The sequence below is a fragment of the Arvicanthis niloticus genome, chromosome 2 (genome assembly GCF_011762505.2).
Source record: "Arvicanthis niloticus isolate mArvNil1 chromosome 2, mArvNil1.pat.X, whole genome shotgun sequence".
Taxonomy (NCBI): domain Eukaryota; kingdom Metazoa; phylum Chordata; class Mammalia; order Rodentia; family Muridae; genus Arvicanthis; species Arvicanthis niloticus.
The window spans coordinates 137,724,965-137,743,885 of record NC_047659.1 but is presented as its reverse complement, the minus strand read 5'-3'; the positions used below and the strand labels follow the sequence as shown (position 1 = coordinate 137,743,885).

Here is an 18,921-nt window from a genome sequence, read left to right as displayed (position 1 = left end):
CTCTCTCTCTCTCTTGAATTAGAAACTTGCTATGTAGCCCTGGCTGACCTGAAACTCTATGTAGACTATGCTGGCCTGAAACTATCAGAGCTCTCTCTGTCTGTTTGTATTTCCCAAGTGCTGGCATTATTAGGGGTATTTACGGGAAGGAGCACACACCTCACCAGTGGCTACACCACTGAAGAGAGCCTCTGTCTCTCCCAGCAACTATTAGTTGCCTGAGTGCTCTTCTGCCCCTCCCCCACCAATGATAGAATGCTGACAGATTCTATCTCCCCTGCCTTCCATTATGCTGTTAAAATTCTATTGTGGGGAAAGGGGCGGTGCCTGCAGAGATGACTCAGCCTTAAGAGCACTTGTTCTGGGTTCAATTCCCAGCGCCCACTTGGCAGCTCACAACCATATATAAGCCCAGTTCCAGGAGATCCACTGTCCCTTCCTGGCTTTCTTGTGCACCAAGCACGCATGTAACACTCAGATAAACATGTAGGCAAAGCACAAAATCAAACAAATAGATCTAAAAATAAAAAGTTAGAAAAATTTCTACAGTGTGGTAGAACACACCTTTAAATATAGCACTCGGAAGCGGGGGGGGGGGGGGGGGGGGGGGGTGTCACTCTGTGAGTTAGATTGCAGCCAGGACTGTTTCTTGTCTCAAGGAATACAGACAGACAAACATAAAAACCTGATCTTCTAGCATGAGTGCCAGGTAGGATGGCTCAGTGGATAGAGGCACTTGCTGCCTGAGATCTGACAACTCAAGTTTGGCCCACATGGAGGGGAGAGTGAGCTGACTCTTGCCTTCTGACCTCATACATGTACCGTGGTGTGCGCCGCCCCCTCTAATGAAATAAATAAATGTAATTTCAAAATCCCATGGTGGACATAATCTTTGTCTTCAAATTACAGCAGAATGGTCTCATTATAATCCATTCCCAAACAGAGTTTCGAGTTACTGATTGTACTTCTAAAATACAGTTTAAGAAATAAAACATAGAGATGGGGTAGGGAGTTTGTGAAGAAGAAAACAGTAAAGGGGATAACATTTGAAACGTAAATAAATAAAATGTCCAATAAAAAGAAATAAAACACAGAGCTGGGCACGTGGCACACACCTTTAGCCCCATTGTTTGAAGGCAGAGGCAGGAAGAGGTCTGTGAGTTCAAGGCTGGCCTGGTCTACACAGTGAGTTCCAGGCTATCCAGGGCTTTATAGAGAGATCCTGTACCCAGAAACAAAACTAAAAGAGGAATAAAATGTGGACCATGGAGGCGGCTCAGTGGTCAAGACATTGACTGCCAAGTCTGATGGCCTTAGTTCCATCCCCAGAGACCCACGAGGTGGACGGAGAGAACTGATTCCTGTAAGCTGACCCATGGATCAGGTGTTCCTACAGATACAGATAAAACTACCCCTCCCCCAGCATCTGACTGACATGGTAATGTCCCCCATGTGATTCTCTTCAGCGTCTGTCCTTGCATTCACAGTTCACTTTTTGAGACAGGGTCTCATGTAATCCAGGCTAGTCCTGAACTTCCTGTGTAGCCAAGGATGACACAGGATGAAGATTGGGATGACAGCCATGGACAGGACCCACCGATCCCCTCTCACAGCCCACGCAGCTATTACTTCTGTTGCCCATGTCTGCCTTCCTAGATCGCATGGAACGGTTTAGACTGCGTGGAGCAGCATGTCAGAGGCACTCTCTGTTGGAGTGCCCCTCCCCTATTCCATGTAGCTCCCCCATCCTCAGAAGATGCCATGTCTCCTGTTCTGTTTCAGGTGTTGTTCAGCCAGTTCAGATACTTCTTCAACTTCTACTTCCTGCTTCTCGCCTGCTCCCAGTTTGTTCCCGAGATGAGGCTTGGAGCCCTCTACACCTACTGGGTTCCTCTGGTGAGTAGGTTGGTCTCCGGTTTGTGGACAGAAGGTTCTTCGTTCCCATCCCTTGGGCTTCGGGGCCTAAGCGGTGGCCTTTTAAGGGACGTGTTTTTCTTAAGCCAACACACTGGGCGTTTGGCTCTTAGCATTTAGGCTTCGGTTCAGGCATTGTCAGGATCACACTGTGGCAGAGCCCAGACAGGTCTTCCTGTTCATTTGTTGAGCTATCAGCTCTGTCACCGGCTAAGGGCCTTCCCACCGTGCTTTCTGTGGTGTGGTTCTAGATTTGAGTTACAGGGTGAAGACAGACTCTTGGTTCTCACAGGTGGAGGTGTCTTAGTTAGGGTTTTACTGCTGTGAGCAGACACCATGACCAAGGCAACTCTTATAAAGACAACATTTAATTGGGGCTGGCTTACAGGTTCAGAGGTTCAGTCTATTATCATCATGGTTGGAGCATGACAACATCCAGGCAGGCATGGTGCAGGAGGAGCTGAGAGTTCTACATCTTCATCTGAAGGTTGCTGGCAGAATACTGACTTCCTGGCAGCTAGGATGAGGGTCTTAAAGCCCACACCCACAGTGACACACCCACTCCAACAAGGCCACGCCCACTCCAACAGAGCCACATCTTCTAATAGTGCGACTCCCTGGGCCAAGCCTCTACAAATCATCATAGTTTGTTATCTTACTTTGTCTGTCCCAAGTATAAGGAGAATACAGTTGGTCTCAGCAGGGCTCACCCCTGTCCCTTCTCTCTGCAGGGCTTCGTGCTGGCTGTCACCATCATCCGTGAGGCAGTGGAGGAGATCCGATGCTATGTGCGTGACAAGGAGATGAACTCCCAGGTCTACAGCCGGCTCACCTCACGAGGTGAGCTTCCGGGCGTGCTTATAACTTTGTCACTTGCTGCAGATGGTTGGGGGAGCAGGGTCGTGGGTCCAGCCTTGGGACAGTTGCTCAGACAACTAGAGGTCAAGCTCAGGCCACTGCCACTGTGCTCTGAGAATTAGTCCTGTCAGTTAACCCCGGCAGCATCTGGCTCACTGGGTCACCCTTCCATTTCCTTTGCCAGCTGAGAGGGAGAGCAGATGCCTCCTGGTCACTTGATCCCCGAACAGTTTTATTTTATTTTTATATGTATTTATTGTGTATGTGTGTGTTGGAGTATGGGGAGAGTATGAGTGTCTACGGCGTGCATGTGGAGGTCAGAGGGCAGCTTGCAGGAGCCAGTTCTGTCCTACCATGTGGGACTCTGCCATCAATCTCAGCTTGTTAGGCTTGACAGGTACCTTCTCCTGCTGAGCCATCTTGCTGGCCTCAGAACAGCTTTTGAAAGCATCTTTTAGGATCTGGGAGAATAGGTAAGTCAATAACCGGCTTGCCTTGCAAACAGGGGGACCTGAGTTGGAGCATTAAAGTCCAGTATAATCACTCTAGGAGTGATTCTATTACATATGTGTGCTTGTGACTCCATTATCGCGAAGGTGGAGACAGGTGGGTCTCTTGGGCTTACTGGCCTCCTGGCCCAGCTGAATGGATGAGACGCAGGCCAGTGAGAGACTATCTCAAAATACAGGGTGGGAGCTCAGAGATGTCTGAGCTCTGAAAGCACTGTCTTTACAGAGATTCGGTTCCCAGGACCTTTGTGGCATCTCGGAACTACCTGTCACTTCGGTTCTGGGAACCCTTTTCTGACCTCCATGGGTATATACATGGGTATATACATGGTCCACACGTGTACATGCAGGCAAACACACCCACAGGAATAAATAAATAATAACAAATAAGTAAGCACAGCTCCTGAGGATCAGCGCTGTTCTCTGGCCTCCACACACAAACACACTTAAGATTAATAAACAACAATTTTCAAAGGTAGCATTCAATAAAAACTCCTTACAGTGGAACGTTGCAGCCTAAGGTTTTACAGAGGCAGCAGCTGCAGCTGTGGAGACATCTCTGCAGGCATGGTAAAGCTGTGGTCTGGGAGTGTGGCCAGTTGTAAGTCTTAATCCAAGGAGAAGTGACTAAGTAGCCCCCATTACTGACTCCTTGCTGGACGCGTTTCAAAGGCAGGAACCTTAATTTTATTGTAATTTAAAATTTTGTTTAAATTAATTTTTTTTATCTTCTGTGTTTGGGTATGTATATTGCCTATGCACACACCGCTATTAAGCTCTGAGCCACCTCTCCAGTCTCAACTTTATTATATTTAAAAAGTGTGTTTCCTGTGTGTGTGTGTGTGTGTGTGTGTGTGTTTGTGTGGTCTGAAGACAGCTTACAGGGTTAGGGCTCTTCTCCTGCTGTGTTGGTTCCAGGATGGAAGTTGTAGCCTCTTGGTGGGTACTCAAGGTACCCACTGACCTATTTCACCCATCCTTAAATGACAGCACTTCAAAGCCCCACCCACACCCACCTTTGGAGAAGCCCAGCCTGATCCCAGCCACTGGCTCAGACCACAGCAGGTGTGCTTTTGAATGAGAGAATGCTGGTGATGTTAGCTGACCTGGCTGATGGCAGGAGCTATTCAGTGCCCTGAGATTACTGACCTCACTCAGCATCGGGAGCATTAATTAATTAATTAACTAATTAATTTTTAGGTTTTTTTTTTAAAGGGTTTCTCTGTGTAGCCCTGGTTGTCCTGGAACTCACTCTGTGGACCAGGCTGATCTCGAACTCAGAGATCTGCTTGCCTCTGCCTCCTGAGTGCTGGGATTAAAGCCCAGCCACCAATGTCTGGCTAAGGAACAGTATTTTAGGAGAGACTCTATTTCAAAGGGTCTTGTTTTCAGGGAACTAGGAGTTGTGAAAGAGATGAACTTGTTCCAACACTTCAGAGACAGAGGCAGGCTGATCTCTGAATTTGAGGCCAGCCTGGTCTATAGAGTGAGTTCAAAGACGGCCAGGGCTACACAGAGAAACCCTGTCTCAAAAAAAAAAAAAAAAAAAAAAAAAACCAAACCAAACAAACAGCTGTTTGGTTTCTGTTCTCTAGTCAACAGTGTTCCAGGGTGCTGAAGTTCTAGGAAATGAGGCCAGAGGACATGTGAAGGAGACAGCCCAGCAGAAGCCAGTTAGTTACTCAGGAAGATTTTAGTTCACCTCACACAGCAGGAGATCAGAACAGCAACAGAAGACTCAGTCTGGGCCAGGAGAGGCCAACAAAGGAACTTCTCTTTAGACTTTTTAAATTTTCATTTTACATTTTTATATTAAGTTTGATTCTTGGGGTCAGGGTGCCTCTGAATGGGTGGGAGACAAGGGCTGGAGAGGGGCATGTGCCTGTGAGTGGTGTGAGAGACATGGGCTGGCACTTGCATTTTCACAGATGAGTACCTAGTTCTTCATATGGGCTCGCCTTCCCGCCATTTAAGCAGGGCTAAATGAAGCTGAGGTAATTAGCCTTGAAAGAACGTGCCAGCGGTGACATAATGAGCACCGTAGCCTAGCTCCTGCTGGGGACATCTGGGCAGATGGCAAGCCATCAGCACAGGGCCAGAGGCCCATGTCCGGCCCACAGAACACAGCCTTTCTCTGGGCTGTGCTGGATACTAAGTGTGTCCCTCTTCTCTCTGTCGCTTGCCTCCCTCAGGTGTCCTGCTCTGTGGGTCCTGTGAGCACTGTTAGCCCAGCTAGAGAGTGCCTGGGGCTGAGAGCTCTTCTTCCTTTGAAGACCCATTTTTAGTTGATTGGAGTCTCTTGTGGATGGTTTCCTGGGGTTGTGGTGAATGGTGCCCCCTTCTGACCTGAGTATTCCTGCATTTCCTGTAGGGGGTCCGTTCCACTGGCTTTAGTCAGTGTGAAGGGATGCAGTTAATGGGAACTTGTTCAGTTCATCTTACCAAAGCACTGCTTCTCTGTCTTCATAGTAAGAGACCGTGTTTTACGACTGAATATGAGTTTGTTTTTTTTTTAAAGATGAATTTATTTTTATTTTATGTGTTTGCCTGCATGCAGTGTGTGTGTGTGTGTGTGTGTGTGTGTGTGTGTGTGTGTAGGCCAGAATAAGGCATAGTATCTCTCAGTACTGCCATTACAGATGGTTGTGAGCCACCATGTGGGTGCTGAGAATTGAACCCAGGACCTCCAGAAGAGCAGCAAGTGCTCTTAACCTCTGAGCCATCTCTTCTGCCCAGTGTTTGTTTATTTATTTTTAAATTTTATTTATTTTTTTGTTTACATGAGTACACTGTAGCTGTCTTCAGACACACAAGAAGAGTGCATCAGATCCCGTTACAGATGGTTGTGAGCCACCATGTGGTTGCTGGGAATTGAACTCAGGATCTCTGGCAGAGCAGTCAGTGCTCTTAACCACTGAGCCATCTTTCCAGCCCCCAGTGTTTATTTTTATAAGGAGATACTTATAGTACTGGACTTCAAAACTTTGTCTTAGGTTCTCCATCACTGTGAACAGACACCATGACCATAGCAATTCTTATAAGGACAACATTTAATTGGGGCTGGCTTACAGGTTCAGAGGTTCAGTCCATTATCATCAAGGCGGGAGCATGGCAGCATCTAGGCAGTCATGGCTCACGAGGAGATCAGGTTTCTACATCTTGATCTGAAGGCAGACAGGATAAGATTGGCCAAGCCCACGCCTCAGTGACCTACTTCCTCCAACAAGGCCACACCTATTCCAGCAAGGCCACACCTCTTACCAGCATCACTCCCTGTGGGCCAAGCATTCAAACGCACGCACGAGTCTGTGGGGCCAAAACTGTTCAAACCACTACAAGCTTCTTTTCCCTAATTTTATTTACGAATGTCTGGTGTGTGTATGTGTGTGTGTCAGACTCAGAATATCAGGCTTTCCTGGTGAATTCTTTACCAGTTGAGCCATGTTGCTGGCTTCAGTGATGGACTTCTTGATGTTAAGGTATTAAAAGTCCTGCAAAATTCCTTCAGGACCGGGCACAGGCTGTTCCCTGAGCCTAGAAAGAATCTGCCCTTCCCCGCCCCCCCACTCCCAACCCAGTAAGGTCGAGGCCAGCAACTCAGTTGAGTTTTATTAAGATGGACTTACCACAGACTCTCTCGTGAGGTCAGACAGATGCAAAGTGATACTGGAAATTTTTCTTTGCCAATATTCAGTCCTTATTGTAATTCATTGGTAAATGGATCCACTGTTTAGCAGAAAGAAAAAAACCCTGGATATCTCACATTTAAGTTGTACGGTTAATATTTTCAGGTTACACGCATGTATTTCTTGTGTACGTGGTTGTGGGCGTGCCTGGCACACTTGTGGAAGGCAGAGGATCACTTTGGGGAGTTCTCATCTTTCCAAGTGGGTCCTGGGGATCCCCCTGCACCGCTAATTTCTCTCAGAAGCTACTTCCTGCTCCCATGCTGTTTAGCCTGTGTTTTGGGTACATTGTCAACCAGTTTGGGCCCTTGATACATTTATTGAAAAGTCTCTATAGCTTACAACTTGAATATAAACTTATAAATTTAAAATCAATCTCTCTCTGTCCCCCCCCCCACACCTCCTTTCCCTGCCCCCCCTTTCTAGTTCTTAACTGATTTAAGCAGAGGTATTTCATGACCACACTTCTTAGCCTTGCCTTGTTTTTCAAGTGAGTCTTTTCCTGGGTTTGGAACTGCCACCCTCATGTAAAAATGAAAACTTCACCTTAAAGCCTCTGAACTCTGGGCCCTGCGGAGGTGTTTTGATGTCAGCCCCAGGAAATGTACACATGAGTGGAATTTACAGCTTGTCACTGCTACAGTTAGATTAGAAAGTAATCCATTAGCCAGGGCTGGTGAGGCTGGTCCACAAACAGCAGCCATTACCCAGTGCTCACCGGGAAAAATAGAATTGTAACTTGAGGTGTTCGGGGTCAAAAAGAGGCCCCCGCGGACCCCTGCCCTGGAATTTGTTTCAGGATGGTTTTCCCTCCTTGGGGGTGGGTGGCCGAGTGGAGCATGTGCAGATCCTTCTGAGTCGTCATTTACAGGCTTCAGTCCAAAGAAACATCTGGTGTCGCCCTGCCACAGAGACAGGCTGCTCTTATTCTGGGGCTATCATCCATGAAAGGCTGTTTCGGCCTTGTTGGTTTGCTTATGAAAGGCTCGGGGGCCAGCGCTGTAGAAATAAGCAGCTGTGCTCACTGACTGGCTGTCCCCAGTTATTATAAACGGACTGCGAGCCTGCCGGCGGTGAGGCGGTGAAAGTGGGTGGGGTGGATTTATCAGAAGCCGGTTAATGATCAGGACTGTGTCTGGAGAATTTCCAATGTCACTTTGTAAGGATCTCACTCCAGCTTCTGTTGGAGTCTCCAACAATGCACTGAAAAACAAAAACCAGCCTGGGGCTGGCAAGACGGCTCAGTGAGTAAAGGTGCTTGCTGTCAATCCTGATGACTTGAGTTCAGCCCCAAGAGACCACAGGGTGGAAGGAGAGAACCAGCACCTTTAAATTGCCCTCTGACCTCTGCACGCATGCCGTGGTACACACTCACCTACACATATGCACAGTAAATAAATACATAAATAAAATTCGTGTGGAGGAGTCTTAGGGTCTAGTGGTGAATGTTGGGTATAGGGTCCCGGAGGGGGAAAGGGTGGGTTCTGGGTCTTCATTTCTCAGGGTGCTTTCTGAGGAAGTTTTGGTACTTTGTCTCCTTGTGAGCCAGCTGTAGAATAGTCAGGGCTCAGTACCAAACAAAATGCAGATGCCATGTTAAAATTTAAGAATTAAAAACTGTATGAGTGTTTGTGTGTATGTATATATGTATGTATGTAATGTATGTGTAGTATGTGTATTTGTGTTTGTGTGTAATTTCTGTGTGTGTATACATTTGTGTTTGTGTGTAATGTCTGTGTTTGTGTGTATGTGTGTGTATATAATGTGTGTATGTAATGTGTAGTGTGTGTGAGCAATGTGTATGTTTGTGTGTATATAATATATGTGTGTATATGTGTATATATGTGTGTGTATGTATATATTGAGGTCAGAGGACAACTTTGAGGAGTTGCTTCTCTCCTACCATAGATCAAACTCAAATCATGAGGCTTGGCAGCAAGACAGCTTCACTCTGTGAGCCACCTTGCTGGCCCTCCAGTAAGGACCCTGAATTCCTGCCCTGGCTGCTTCCATGCTTTCTGCTCCTGTTTCTGTGCCTTCTGTTCTCTGTTCCTCCTCCTGCTCTTTCCTCTTCCCTCCCTCCTTTCTGGAAGACAGCAGTTGATACTCGATTACAAGTTGTGGGGTCTAAATCTTTCACTCTGGGAGTTGGTCCCAGCCACTGAAGACTGCCTGCCTCTCTCCTCCTAGTGCAGTGCCTCACGGAATAGAGCTGGCGAGGCACCTCAGTGGACAGAGGCTCTTGTCACCAAACTGGACAGGTTAAGTCTTGTCTGCAGGACTCATAGAGTGGGATGGGAAAACCAACTCCTGAAAGTTGTTATCAGCCTACACGCGCGCGCGCGCGCACACACACACACACACACACACACACACACACACACGCATGTGCACACACACGCACGCACATGCGTGCACATGCACACATACATGCACACATACATGCACACATTCTTACAGTTACAAGCGCACACGCACACACACATTCTTACACTCATAAGCGCACACGCATACACATGCCACTGTCACCACCACCCACCATGTATGAGGTGGGAAGTACACGTTTTATGCTTGGTACCATCACTACTGTACCAGGTGTGGATCTAGGGATCTCTTTGTTACTATTTTTTATGTTTTTATTTTAAGTACATGTGTGTTTTGCATGCATGTATGTCTGTGCACCACGTGTGTACAGTGTCTGTGGATGCCAGAGAACAGTGTCAGATCCCCTCAAATTGGAGTTAACAGATGGTTGTGAGCCACCATGTGGGTACTGGGAATAAAACCTTAGTCTCCTGGAAGAGCAGCCAGTTTTCTTAACTGATGAGCCATCTCTTATCTTGGGGTCTCTTGAAGCTGCTGACCTGAGGCTAGTCCTCCCCTCTCCCTTGTGACAGTCCCTAGTTAAGCAGCACAAGTGTCCTGGCCATATATGGGTCCTCTGGTGCGCATGAGATCTTGTTGACGGGGCCTGGTATCGTAGGCTTGCTTGCAGTGAAGGATTAACCTGCTAGAGAGCCATTGTCTGCAAACATGCTGGGTTAAAGGGTGGGCTGAGGCAGAACAGACCTGAGGAAGTTTAAGTGAACTCATCATAAGTCAGGACAGGATGTGGAAGGAAAAGACTGCGGGCCTGGGCGTTTAAATTTTTTGAGTTATCTTATATATATGTATATGTACATGCACACACACATATATGTATATACACATACATACACATATGCATATATTTTTATATATATTTATATATTTTTCTCTAGTTGGAAAAGCAACCTGCCTCATGCTTATTATAAAAAAGAAAAAGTGTGAAGGATTTAGAGAGAAATCTCGATGTTGATAGAAAGAATCTCTGTCAAGCCTGTGAGAGCCTGTTCTCTGTCAAGCTCACAAACACACAGATCCAGGGATGACGGTTTAGCTGTAAGTTAGGTCTAACCGTTGGTGGTGAAGATCTGAACCCAGGTGTGGTCATTAAAGTTAGACTTTTGGCATATATTTGCTAATAAAACCAAAGACTGTAAGTTACGTTTGGTAAAGTTGAGATGAGTTCCTGAGGGCTTGTTCACTGGAGCCAAGGGTGGGCAGGGCTTCAGATTCCTGTCTGACATTGAGGCTCTGGTACTAGAGCCTCCAGCCCTGAGCCTGGAGTTCCCAGAGCTCTAACCCTCCGGCCTGGTGGTGTTGGTGCCCCCTGGTGGAGCAGGAAGAGTGGGTCAGGCTAATTTCTGCATTTCAAATTCCCCTGCGCCCATGCCTGTAATTTCTCCATTTCTGGAATGGTTTAACCCTTGATCAAAAGGTGGTTTTAGTTTTTTGTTTTGTTTATTTTGAGATAGGATCTCACAATGTAGTCCAGGCTGGTCTTGAACTCATGCCTCTGCCTCCCAAGGGCTGGTATTAAAGTTATGCACCACCACTCTTGGCTTTTTTAGAAAAGAAAAAAAAAAAGGGGGTCCGTGTGTGTGTGTGTGTGTGTGTGTGTGTGTGTGTGTGTACACAACTTGAGGGAACTGGTCTTCCTATGGAACTCGTGTCTTAGCCCCCACCACCCGCTGAGCCCTTGGGAGCCTCAGGGCTACATTGTTGCTGGTGTGTGCTGCAGTGTGCCCCGATAGCTTTCAGTGGTCACTTTTGTACTAAATGGTTCAGGCCTGATCTTGCCCTCCCCCAAGCAATACTGGATAGCTACTTGGCATCCTTCCTGTTGTATCAGAGTTTAGAAGTTTTGTAGAGAATTCCAGATAGTGTTTGGTGAGTGTGCACAGTAGGCTGGCAGGTTCTGTTCTTACTGCCTGATTCTCTTGAGACAGGGTTTTGCTGAACCTGGAATTTAGTGGGGTAGCTAACCTGGCTTAGTGAGCAGGCCCTGGACCAGCTAGGCTGGCTGGTGAGAGCCGGGAATTCCTGGCTCTGCCCTCTCCCAGCATTGGGGTTACAGACAAAAGAAGGTCATACCTGTTTTTTTGTTGTTTTAAGTTTTATTTTTATTTTTGATTTTTTTTTTTGAGACAAGTTTTCTCTGTGGAGCCCTGGCTGTCCTGGAACTCACTCTGTAGACCAGGCTGGCCTCGAACTCAGATCCACCTGCCTCTGTCTCCTAAGTGCTGGGATTAAAGGTGTGTACCACCACCATGCCTCATGCCTGGCTTAAGTCTGGCTTTGGTTTTATTTGTGCATGCGTGCATGCACATGTATGTGTGTGTTTGTGTTTGTGTGTGTGTGTGTGTGGTATGTTTGCAAATACTGGAAGAAGCCAAAAGAGGACACCAGATCCTCCTGGAGCTGGAATGACTGGTACTTACAAGTGTTAGGGAGTGAACTTGATCTTTGAGAGAATAGCAACTGCTCCTAGTGGCAGGTGTCTCTCTGGCTTTTCTGTCGGTTCTGGGGATGGAATTCAGGTTCTCATGTCTTTGTGGCAACGACTCTACCCACTGAGCTGTCTCCCCAGTCCTGTGTTATCTTGATGATTTATTTAACTTATTGGTGAGTAATAATTGCGCTCTGTCACTGGTTGAGTTAGAAACGATCAGTTACGGCGTGAAGAGCCTTAGTTCTCCTGCCGCGTTGTAAAGCAGAGACTGGACTTCCTCTGAAGCCCTGCAGCCACAGGGAGGCTTCCTCCTGGTGAGGCAGAGGCGGGATGTGGGCACCCGTGTGCCTTGCTGCCTGGTAGAATCTAGACGGTCCAAGACAGTGATGTGTTGGTCTGTTGCTTTGTAGGGACCGTGAAGGTGAAGAGTTCAAACATCCAGGTGGGAGACCTCATCCTTGTGGAAAAGGTGAGTTGAGTCTGGAAACTTCTCAGGGGCTGGGAGTCAGCGGGAGCTGGAACACGGGGAGTGGGCCATGACGGGTAGAGCCCGGCCTTGCCCTGTTGGTGGACTGACGAGAAGGAACTCTTTAGGATGCTAACAGATATCTCTGCCTTGGGAAGAAAAACTTTCATCCCACTGAGACAAACACAAAAAGATTTCCCTAAGGTACCCATATGCTGGGGAGCCAGTAGCCCTGCTTATAATTATAAACACAGTATATATTTGATTTTCTGCTTGGTATGTTTATTTGGAGGGGGTCACAGCCCCTTAATGATAATGTCTCTTCTACAGCTTGTCACATTGACACTTAAAAAAAATTTATTGAACTCACCTTTGTCAAACTGTTAACCTGTGTTCCTGACTCTCGAGGTCTGCCAGCCGTTTTATGGGGAGCAGGGTGGGGGGAACAGTGTGGGGAGTTGTTGAATGTCTGTGTTAATGTTTGTCACTTGAACAAACACTGGCGTGCCTGTTTACTGTCTGTATTTGGAAGGTGAGAGGTTTGGAGGGGGGTCGTCTGGAGAGTCTGGAGATCATGGTTGGTCAGAAAAAAGAACCCGTCTTACCCTGTTTCTATGGGAATTGAATGGTGCAGATTCGTTACATGGTTAAGTCCAAACACTCAAGGTCAACTTGAGGGAACCTGAAGTACTTGGGACAGAGCCCCACTTGTCATATCCCTTCCCAGCACAGCCACACAGGCTGCTGCCCCCACCCTCGTGTAGTCATTTCTATTTATTTATTATTTGTTCTTGAAGTGAGGTCTCACTGTGGAAACCAAGGAACTTAACAGATCCTCCTGCCTCTGTGGGGACTAAAGGCCTACACATCACAGCTGGCCCTAGTTCACAACTTTACTTCCTGACATCCTGCTGTAAGCCAGACAAGAGGACAGGGCGATGGCTTAGTCCCTAAAGCATTAGCCACACAAGTGGGGTCTCCAGTTTGTGTGAAAAGAGCTAGGTGTGGTGGCCCCTGTGATCCCAGCACTGGGGAGGCAGAAGCAGGCAGATCACTGGGGCTCCACGGCAGGTTTTAGGCCAGTGACAGATCACATCTCTCCAAAAACTCAAAACAAAGGACAAACAGCAACAAAAAACCCAAGGACTTCTGTCCTCCATTCAAGCATATGCACATCCACAGACAAACACATATACCCACATGTGCACACACACATACAAAATTGGAGAAAAGCCTGTTGTGGACAGGGCGGAGGCAGTAGAGAGTTCTTGCAGGCTGCCTTTGGTGCCTGTAGCTGGGGGCTGTGGGGCGGGGGTGCCTCTGGCTGCAGGTTCAAGAGCTGAAAAGCTGGGTTCAGCAACCTCAGGAATGGCATTCTTCTTAACAGGTGACTCGGTGGAGGCGGTTAGTAAGTGCCAGGAGCGTGCAGGGTCCTGTGGCTTGCAGACAAAGCAGCCCTGTGCTTAGCCATGACTGAGGCCTAAAAGAACAGTGGGCTGGGGTGAGACCTCACCCTTGGCTGTCATGATAACCGGTTTCCTTTCATTTCCCAGAACCAGCGGGTCCCTGCTGACATGATATTCCTGAGGACGTCAGAGAAAAACGGTAAGCACATGGTGGGCAGGGACAGTGACCGTATCTGGCAGCATCATATTTGGGAATGTCACCGGGTAGATGTCATTGTGGGGCCTCACAGGCAAACTGGAGCATCTCTGTAGAAGGGTTCTTTCTAACTCAAAAGTGTTTTAGGTGCTTGTAGGCCCATGCATTTCCATCATTAGAACCAGAAAATTTGACTGGGCTTGACATCATATGGTTTCATCCACACTCGTGAGGCAGAGTCAGGTCTAGGAGTTTGAGGCCAGAGTCTGCATAACAAGTCCAGGTCACTGGGGGCCTACATAGTAAGACCATGTCTCAAGCCAAAACCTCAAACTTACAATAAAATAAGAAAACCCAGAAAGTTTGACTGGTGACACGGTAAGGCATTTCTTTTCAAGCTTGGTAGCTGATCGCAATCTCTGGAACCCTCATGGTAGAAGGAGAGACCCAGTCCTTACAGGTTGTCATTCAACCTACACACATGTGCATACTGTGAGAATAATACCTTCCCCCAATAACAAACAGGGAAGAGATGTAGTCAACATTTAAGAAATAACAGCACAGTAAAGCCAGGCATGCCGATGTATGCCTGTAATCCCAGCTCTTCAGAGACTGAGGCAGGAGGATTGCATGGAGTTGGGGGCCAGCCTGGGCTCCACAGTAAGGCCCTATTTCCAAAAAAAGCCAAAAAAAAAAAACACTCACAAAACTCACATGCTTATCTGTGTTCTGCCTCAGCGCTGGAAGTTTTTGGAACTCCCGGGGATTCTCCTGTCTCGGCTTCCATTCTTGAAACAAGAAGGCCGGGAGTACATAACCTGCCACACCCCGTTTATGTGGGCTCTGGGGATCTGAACTTGGGTCTCCACCTTCCCACAGCAGCTGTTTTACCCACTGAGCCTCCTCCCCAGCCTTCATGCTTGAAGTGACCCGGAAGGCTCTTCAGGCTTGGAAGTTACTGTATGTCAGTGACCTGGACTCACTTCCTGTCTGACCTGCTGCCGCAGAGCTTCTGACACGCCTGAGGTGTATGTCCCTAGAATGTGCAAGCCTGTCTTCTTCAGTGTCCCTTATGGGACCACAAGTGCTGCAGACTTGAGATTTTATGTCTGAAACAAAGCTTTATTGTACAGAGTTTTTCTCAGTTTCAGGGATGGTTTGTAGAATTTTGGAGTTTGTAGAGGGATTGCTCTGCAGGCCCCAGGCTCTGGATTCCATCCCCAGCTGTGCCTAAAAACAGGCTTGTGACAGCCCTGTCAACCCAGCACTCAGGGAGTGGAGGCAGGAGGATTAAAAGTTTAAGGTCATCCTTGGCTGTTTAGTGAGTTCAAGGCTACACTGGGATATCTGGGACTGTCTCTAAATTGGTCATTAGTCAGTCACGTTGGATTTTGAAACATTGTGGATTTGGGGGTTCCGTGTTAGTGGGTTAACTCTGCAGCAAGAGCAGGCCCTGGCGTGTTTTTTTCAGAAGCCATGTCCTGAGTCCATGGCTGAGCTTTTTAGCCCCTATAAGAGCCCTGGAGGTTCCTACACCCCCAGAACCCGAGGCTCTGAAATACAAAGCCAGTAATTGACAAACAGCGCATCCTAATCCAAACGGTCCTAAGAAGAGGTCTGGAAACTCTTGCACCTCCTGCCTTGGAATGGTCACAGGAGTGACCCTCCTGTGTTGGCCACTGTCCCATTACCCTGCTGGACTGTTCCAATGGGCTGCATGTCTCCTTTTTGTAACATACAAAGGCAGATGACAGCTCAGCAAAGTCAAGGTCTTAACCCTACCCTAGAGTGAGTGAGTGGGTGGTTGAGAGGATTTGAACCCAGACCTTGCAGAGGGGGTGGAAAGTAGAAATTTATTTTCCTTGTGAGTCACTGGCCATTGGTGGGCCATTTGTTCAAGGACGACAACAGGCACTGCTCAGAGCTGCTGAGGGAATCCAAGCTTGAATTGCAGACATCAGTGCCCAAATCTCTCCGCAGGGTCTTGCTTCTTGCGCACGGATCAGCTGGATGGAGAGACAGACTGGAAGCTTCGGCTCCCAGTGGCCTGCACACAAAGGCTCCCCACAGCTGCCGTGAGTAGCTTTTCTCAATTGTATGCTGGCCACTAGATCATAGCCTGGTCCTCACACTCAGATGTACTTGGAGGTCAGGCAGCGGGGGTTGGGGTGGTGGGGGAGATTGGGGGGGGTGGGTGGCGCTTGCTGCATGTGAAATGGGGCTGGTGGACTGTGGAAAACCTTGAGCCTGAGTTGATTCCTTTTACCTGGTTGTACCAAAGGCAGCCACAACCCCACACGAGGAGTGAACGCGCCTTTCCTTCTGCTAAGTGGTTCTCAGCCTTCCTAGCGTTGCGACCTTTAATACGGTTCCTCAGGTTGTGATGACCCCAGCCATAAGATTATTTCGTTGCTACTTCATAGCTGTAATTTTGCTGCTGGTACTAGTCGTAATGAATCTGCTATTCAGGATATTCAGGATATATGATACACAAACCCCCAAGGGGGTCTCGACCCACAGGTTGAGAACTGCTTGTCTTGAGGCTGCTCACCGTGCAGATCCTGTCCTGCAGGTGAAGTGGTTTGGAGAAGAATGGGCTCTATAAGCTCATGTGTTTGAATGGTTAGTCACAGGGATGGGGATGGCACTGCTTGAGAAGGATTAGGAGGTGTGGCCTTATCGAAGTGGCATGCCCTTGTTGGAGAAGCCTGGCCTCTCTCTCTCTCAGCCTTCGTGGATTGGGATGTAGCTCTCAGCTGCCTCTCCATCACCGTGTGTGTCCTCAGCATGGTGACAATGGACTCACCCTCTGAAACTGTAAGCCAGCCCCCCCCCCCTCCCCCCCAGTTAAATGTTGCTTTTATTTTATGAGAGCTGCCTTGGTCATGGTGTCTCTTCACAGCAACAGAACACTGACCAGGACAGGACAGCAGCAGACCTTGCCATTGCCCTCCGCCTCACACACTGGTTCTCCTCTGACCTCAGTGGCTCCCCCCCGCCCCTCCCCCGCTGGCCCCTTGCTCAAAGGTGTGGCTGCCTTGGATGGTTGTTTCCTCCAGGAGAGATGTCCTATCCCAGGGTGCAGCGCGGCAGGCCTGTCACACAGGCTCCGTGCACAAGTGTCTCTAGCCTATGGATGCCTGTATGGATTCTGGCTTTACCTAGTGTTCGGTTTTTCTCTTCCTTCCTTTGTTTGCTCTGGGGATTGAACTCAGAACCTTGCACATATGTGTGCCAGGTAATTGTGTAACCACAGAGCCCCATCCCACATTTTCTGTTCGCCCTTGCCTGGCATTCCCTCCTGACCCACCTCCCAACAGGATCCTGCCAGCAGCCACCGACTAGTGTGTGCCCTGCTGTGCCCTAGTTCACAGAACTAGGTGGCCACAGAGTGCAGCCCCCGTGTAGCAGCTGATTAAAGCATTTTTTTCTTGTGTGTGTGTGTGTGTGTGTGTGTGTGTGTGTGTGTGTGTGCCTACATGCCACAGCACATGTGTGGAGGTCATAGGAAAACTTGAGGGAATCAGTTGTCACTTTCCACCATGCAGGTCCTAGAGCTCAGACTCACGCTGTTAGGATTGGCCGCAGGCGCCTTTACATACTGAGTCATCTTGCTGCCCCATGTCAAATGCAATGCAAATGTTCAGAGAACAGCTTTCCCACAGCATCTGGAATGGCTAAGTGGAAAGTGACTCTTCCTGGACTCAGAGTGGAGAGGAGGGGCAGGTGCCTCATCTCAGTGATGTCCTCCACACTCACTGGTCACAAATGTCCATACTAGGTTCTCTTTAAATGAGAAACTCCAGAGTGAGTTCTGTTCCTGATTAAAAAACAACAGAGCTGTGTGGAAAGCCTGGGGACAGTGAGAAGCCCTGCTCCCTAACCTCTCCCAGAGATGCTGTGACGAACCATTCTCTCCAGAGGAGATTCTTTCCAGATCTTTCTTAGTACTCTGGGATGTGTGCCTTAGGACCCATGGGTGACGGTTTATGGAGTTAGGACATTCCTTTCCTGCTACTCTGACTGCCCCCAGCTCAGGGTACAAGGAAATCTCTAGGCCTCCTCTTATCAGTCCTGGGCTCCACAGTGCCTTCCGGGTAGTGCAGCCTGCCTGAGGGGCTGAGGGCAGCCAGTGGCCTTCAGGAGATTCCAGAGCCTTCTAGTTGCTGTTTGCCGCCCCCAGTCTGCTTGAAGGCCTGGTTGTTTGTGGAATTATTTATTTACATTTTTTTACTGTTTTAAGTCAAGATTATAATTTGTAACAGAGATCACTAAATATTTATTATTATTATTATTTTGCATTTGTATAATCTTGCAAGACTGTGAGGAGGCATCCGTTTTCTTCACATGTGTGTGCACTTGGCAGGCTCATGCAGTTTTAGGGATCATATTCACATGTGTGTGCACTTGCACACACGTATTGTGTTCAGGGCCCTGAAGATTTTAGCCTGGTGCTGTGTGCCTGAGCTGTATCCTCCTATAACTAGGCAGCTTGGTTTGCTTAGTTCTCTGTATCTCAGCTGAACCCAGGGCCACACGTGTGCAGGTGACCGCTCTACACTGAGATGTATTCCACATGTGTTGCTTAGCGTAAGGTGGCTTGGGCTGGGATTGTGATCGCTGAGTGGATTGCTCGTCTGGCATGCATGAAGCCCTGGGTTTGATCCCCAGTGCCACATAAACTAGGCATGGTGGCCCACTCCTCAAATCTCAGCACGCAGGAGGTAGAGGTGGGAAGATCAGGAGTTCAAAGTTATCTTTGGCCCAAATAGTGAGTTGAGGGTCAGCCTGGGCTATGTGAGGTCCTGTCTCTAAATCCGTAAGCAAATAAAATAATGCCTATTTAGTAGGAGAACCCTTGTTTCTCTTTCCCCTATAAACCATTTCTGTGTCCCCTGAAACAGCAAGTGAGGGGGTGGTAGAAGCAGCTCTCCAAGGGGCAGGAGTCAGGGTGGCCCCCGAGCAGAGTGTTTGCATATGTGTATACCTCAGACCTGGTCCTCTCTCGGGGTACCCCAGAGCAGCTACTGGCGAGTCGTGATGCGTAGGCAACACAACCACTGTACCTTGCCT

At 48.2% G+C, this 18,921-nt stretch overlaps 1 protein-coding gene across 6 annotated transcripts in view; it reads left to right on the top strand.

The window, feature by feature from the left end:
• Atp9a (ATPase phospholipid transporting 9A (putative)) overlaps positions 1 to 18,921 on the top strand; it is a 105,847-nt gene that overhangs the window by 32,422 nt on the left and 54,504 nt on the right. For all 6 annotated transcript variants that reach the window (XM_076930291.1, XM_034495001.2, XM_034495003.2 and 3 more), the window contains exons 3-7: positions 1,783 to 1,896; positions 2,646 to 2,754; positions 12,191 to 12,249; positions 13,800 to 13,851; positions 15,829 to 15,923. In XM_076930291.1, coding sequence (XP_076786406.1) covers positions 1,783 to 1,896; positions 2,646 to 2,754; positions 12,191 to 12,249; positions 13,800 to 13,851; positions 15,829 to 15,923 — 429 coding nt within the window. The remainder of the gene's footprint in view (positions 1 to 1,782; positions 1,897 to 2,645; positions 2,755 to 12,190; positions 12,250 to 13,799; positions 13,852 to 15,828; positions 15,924 to 18,921) is intronic.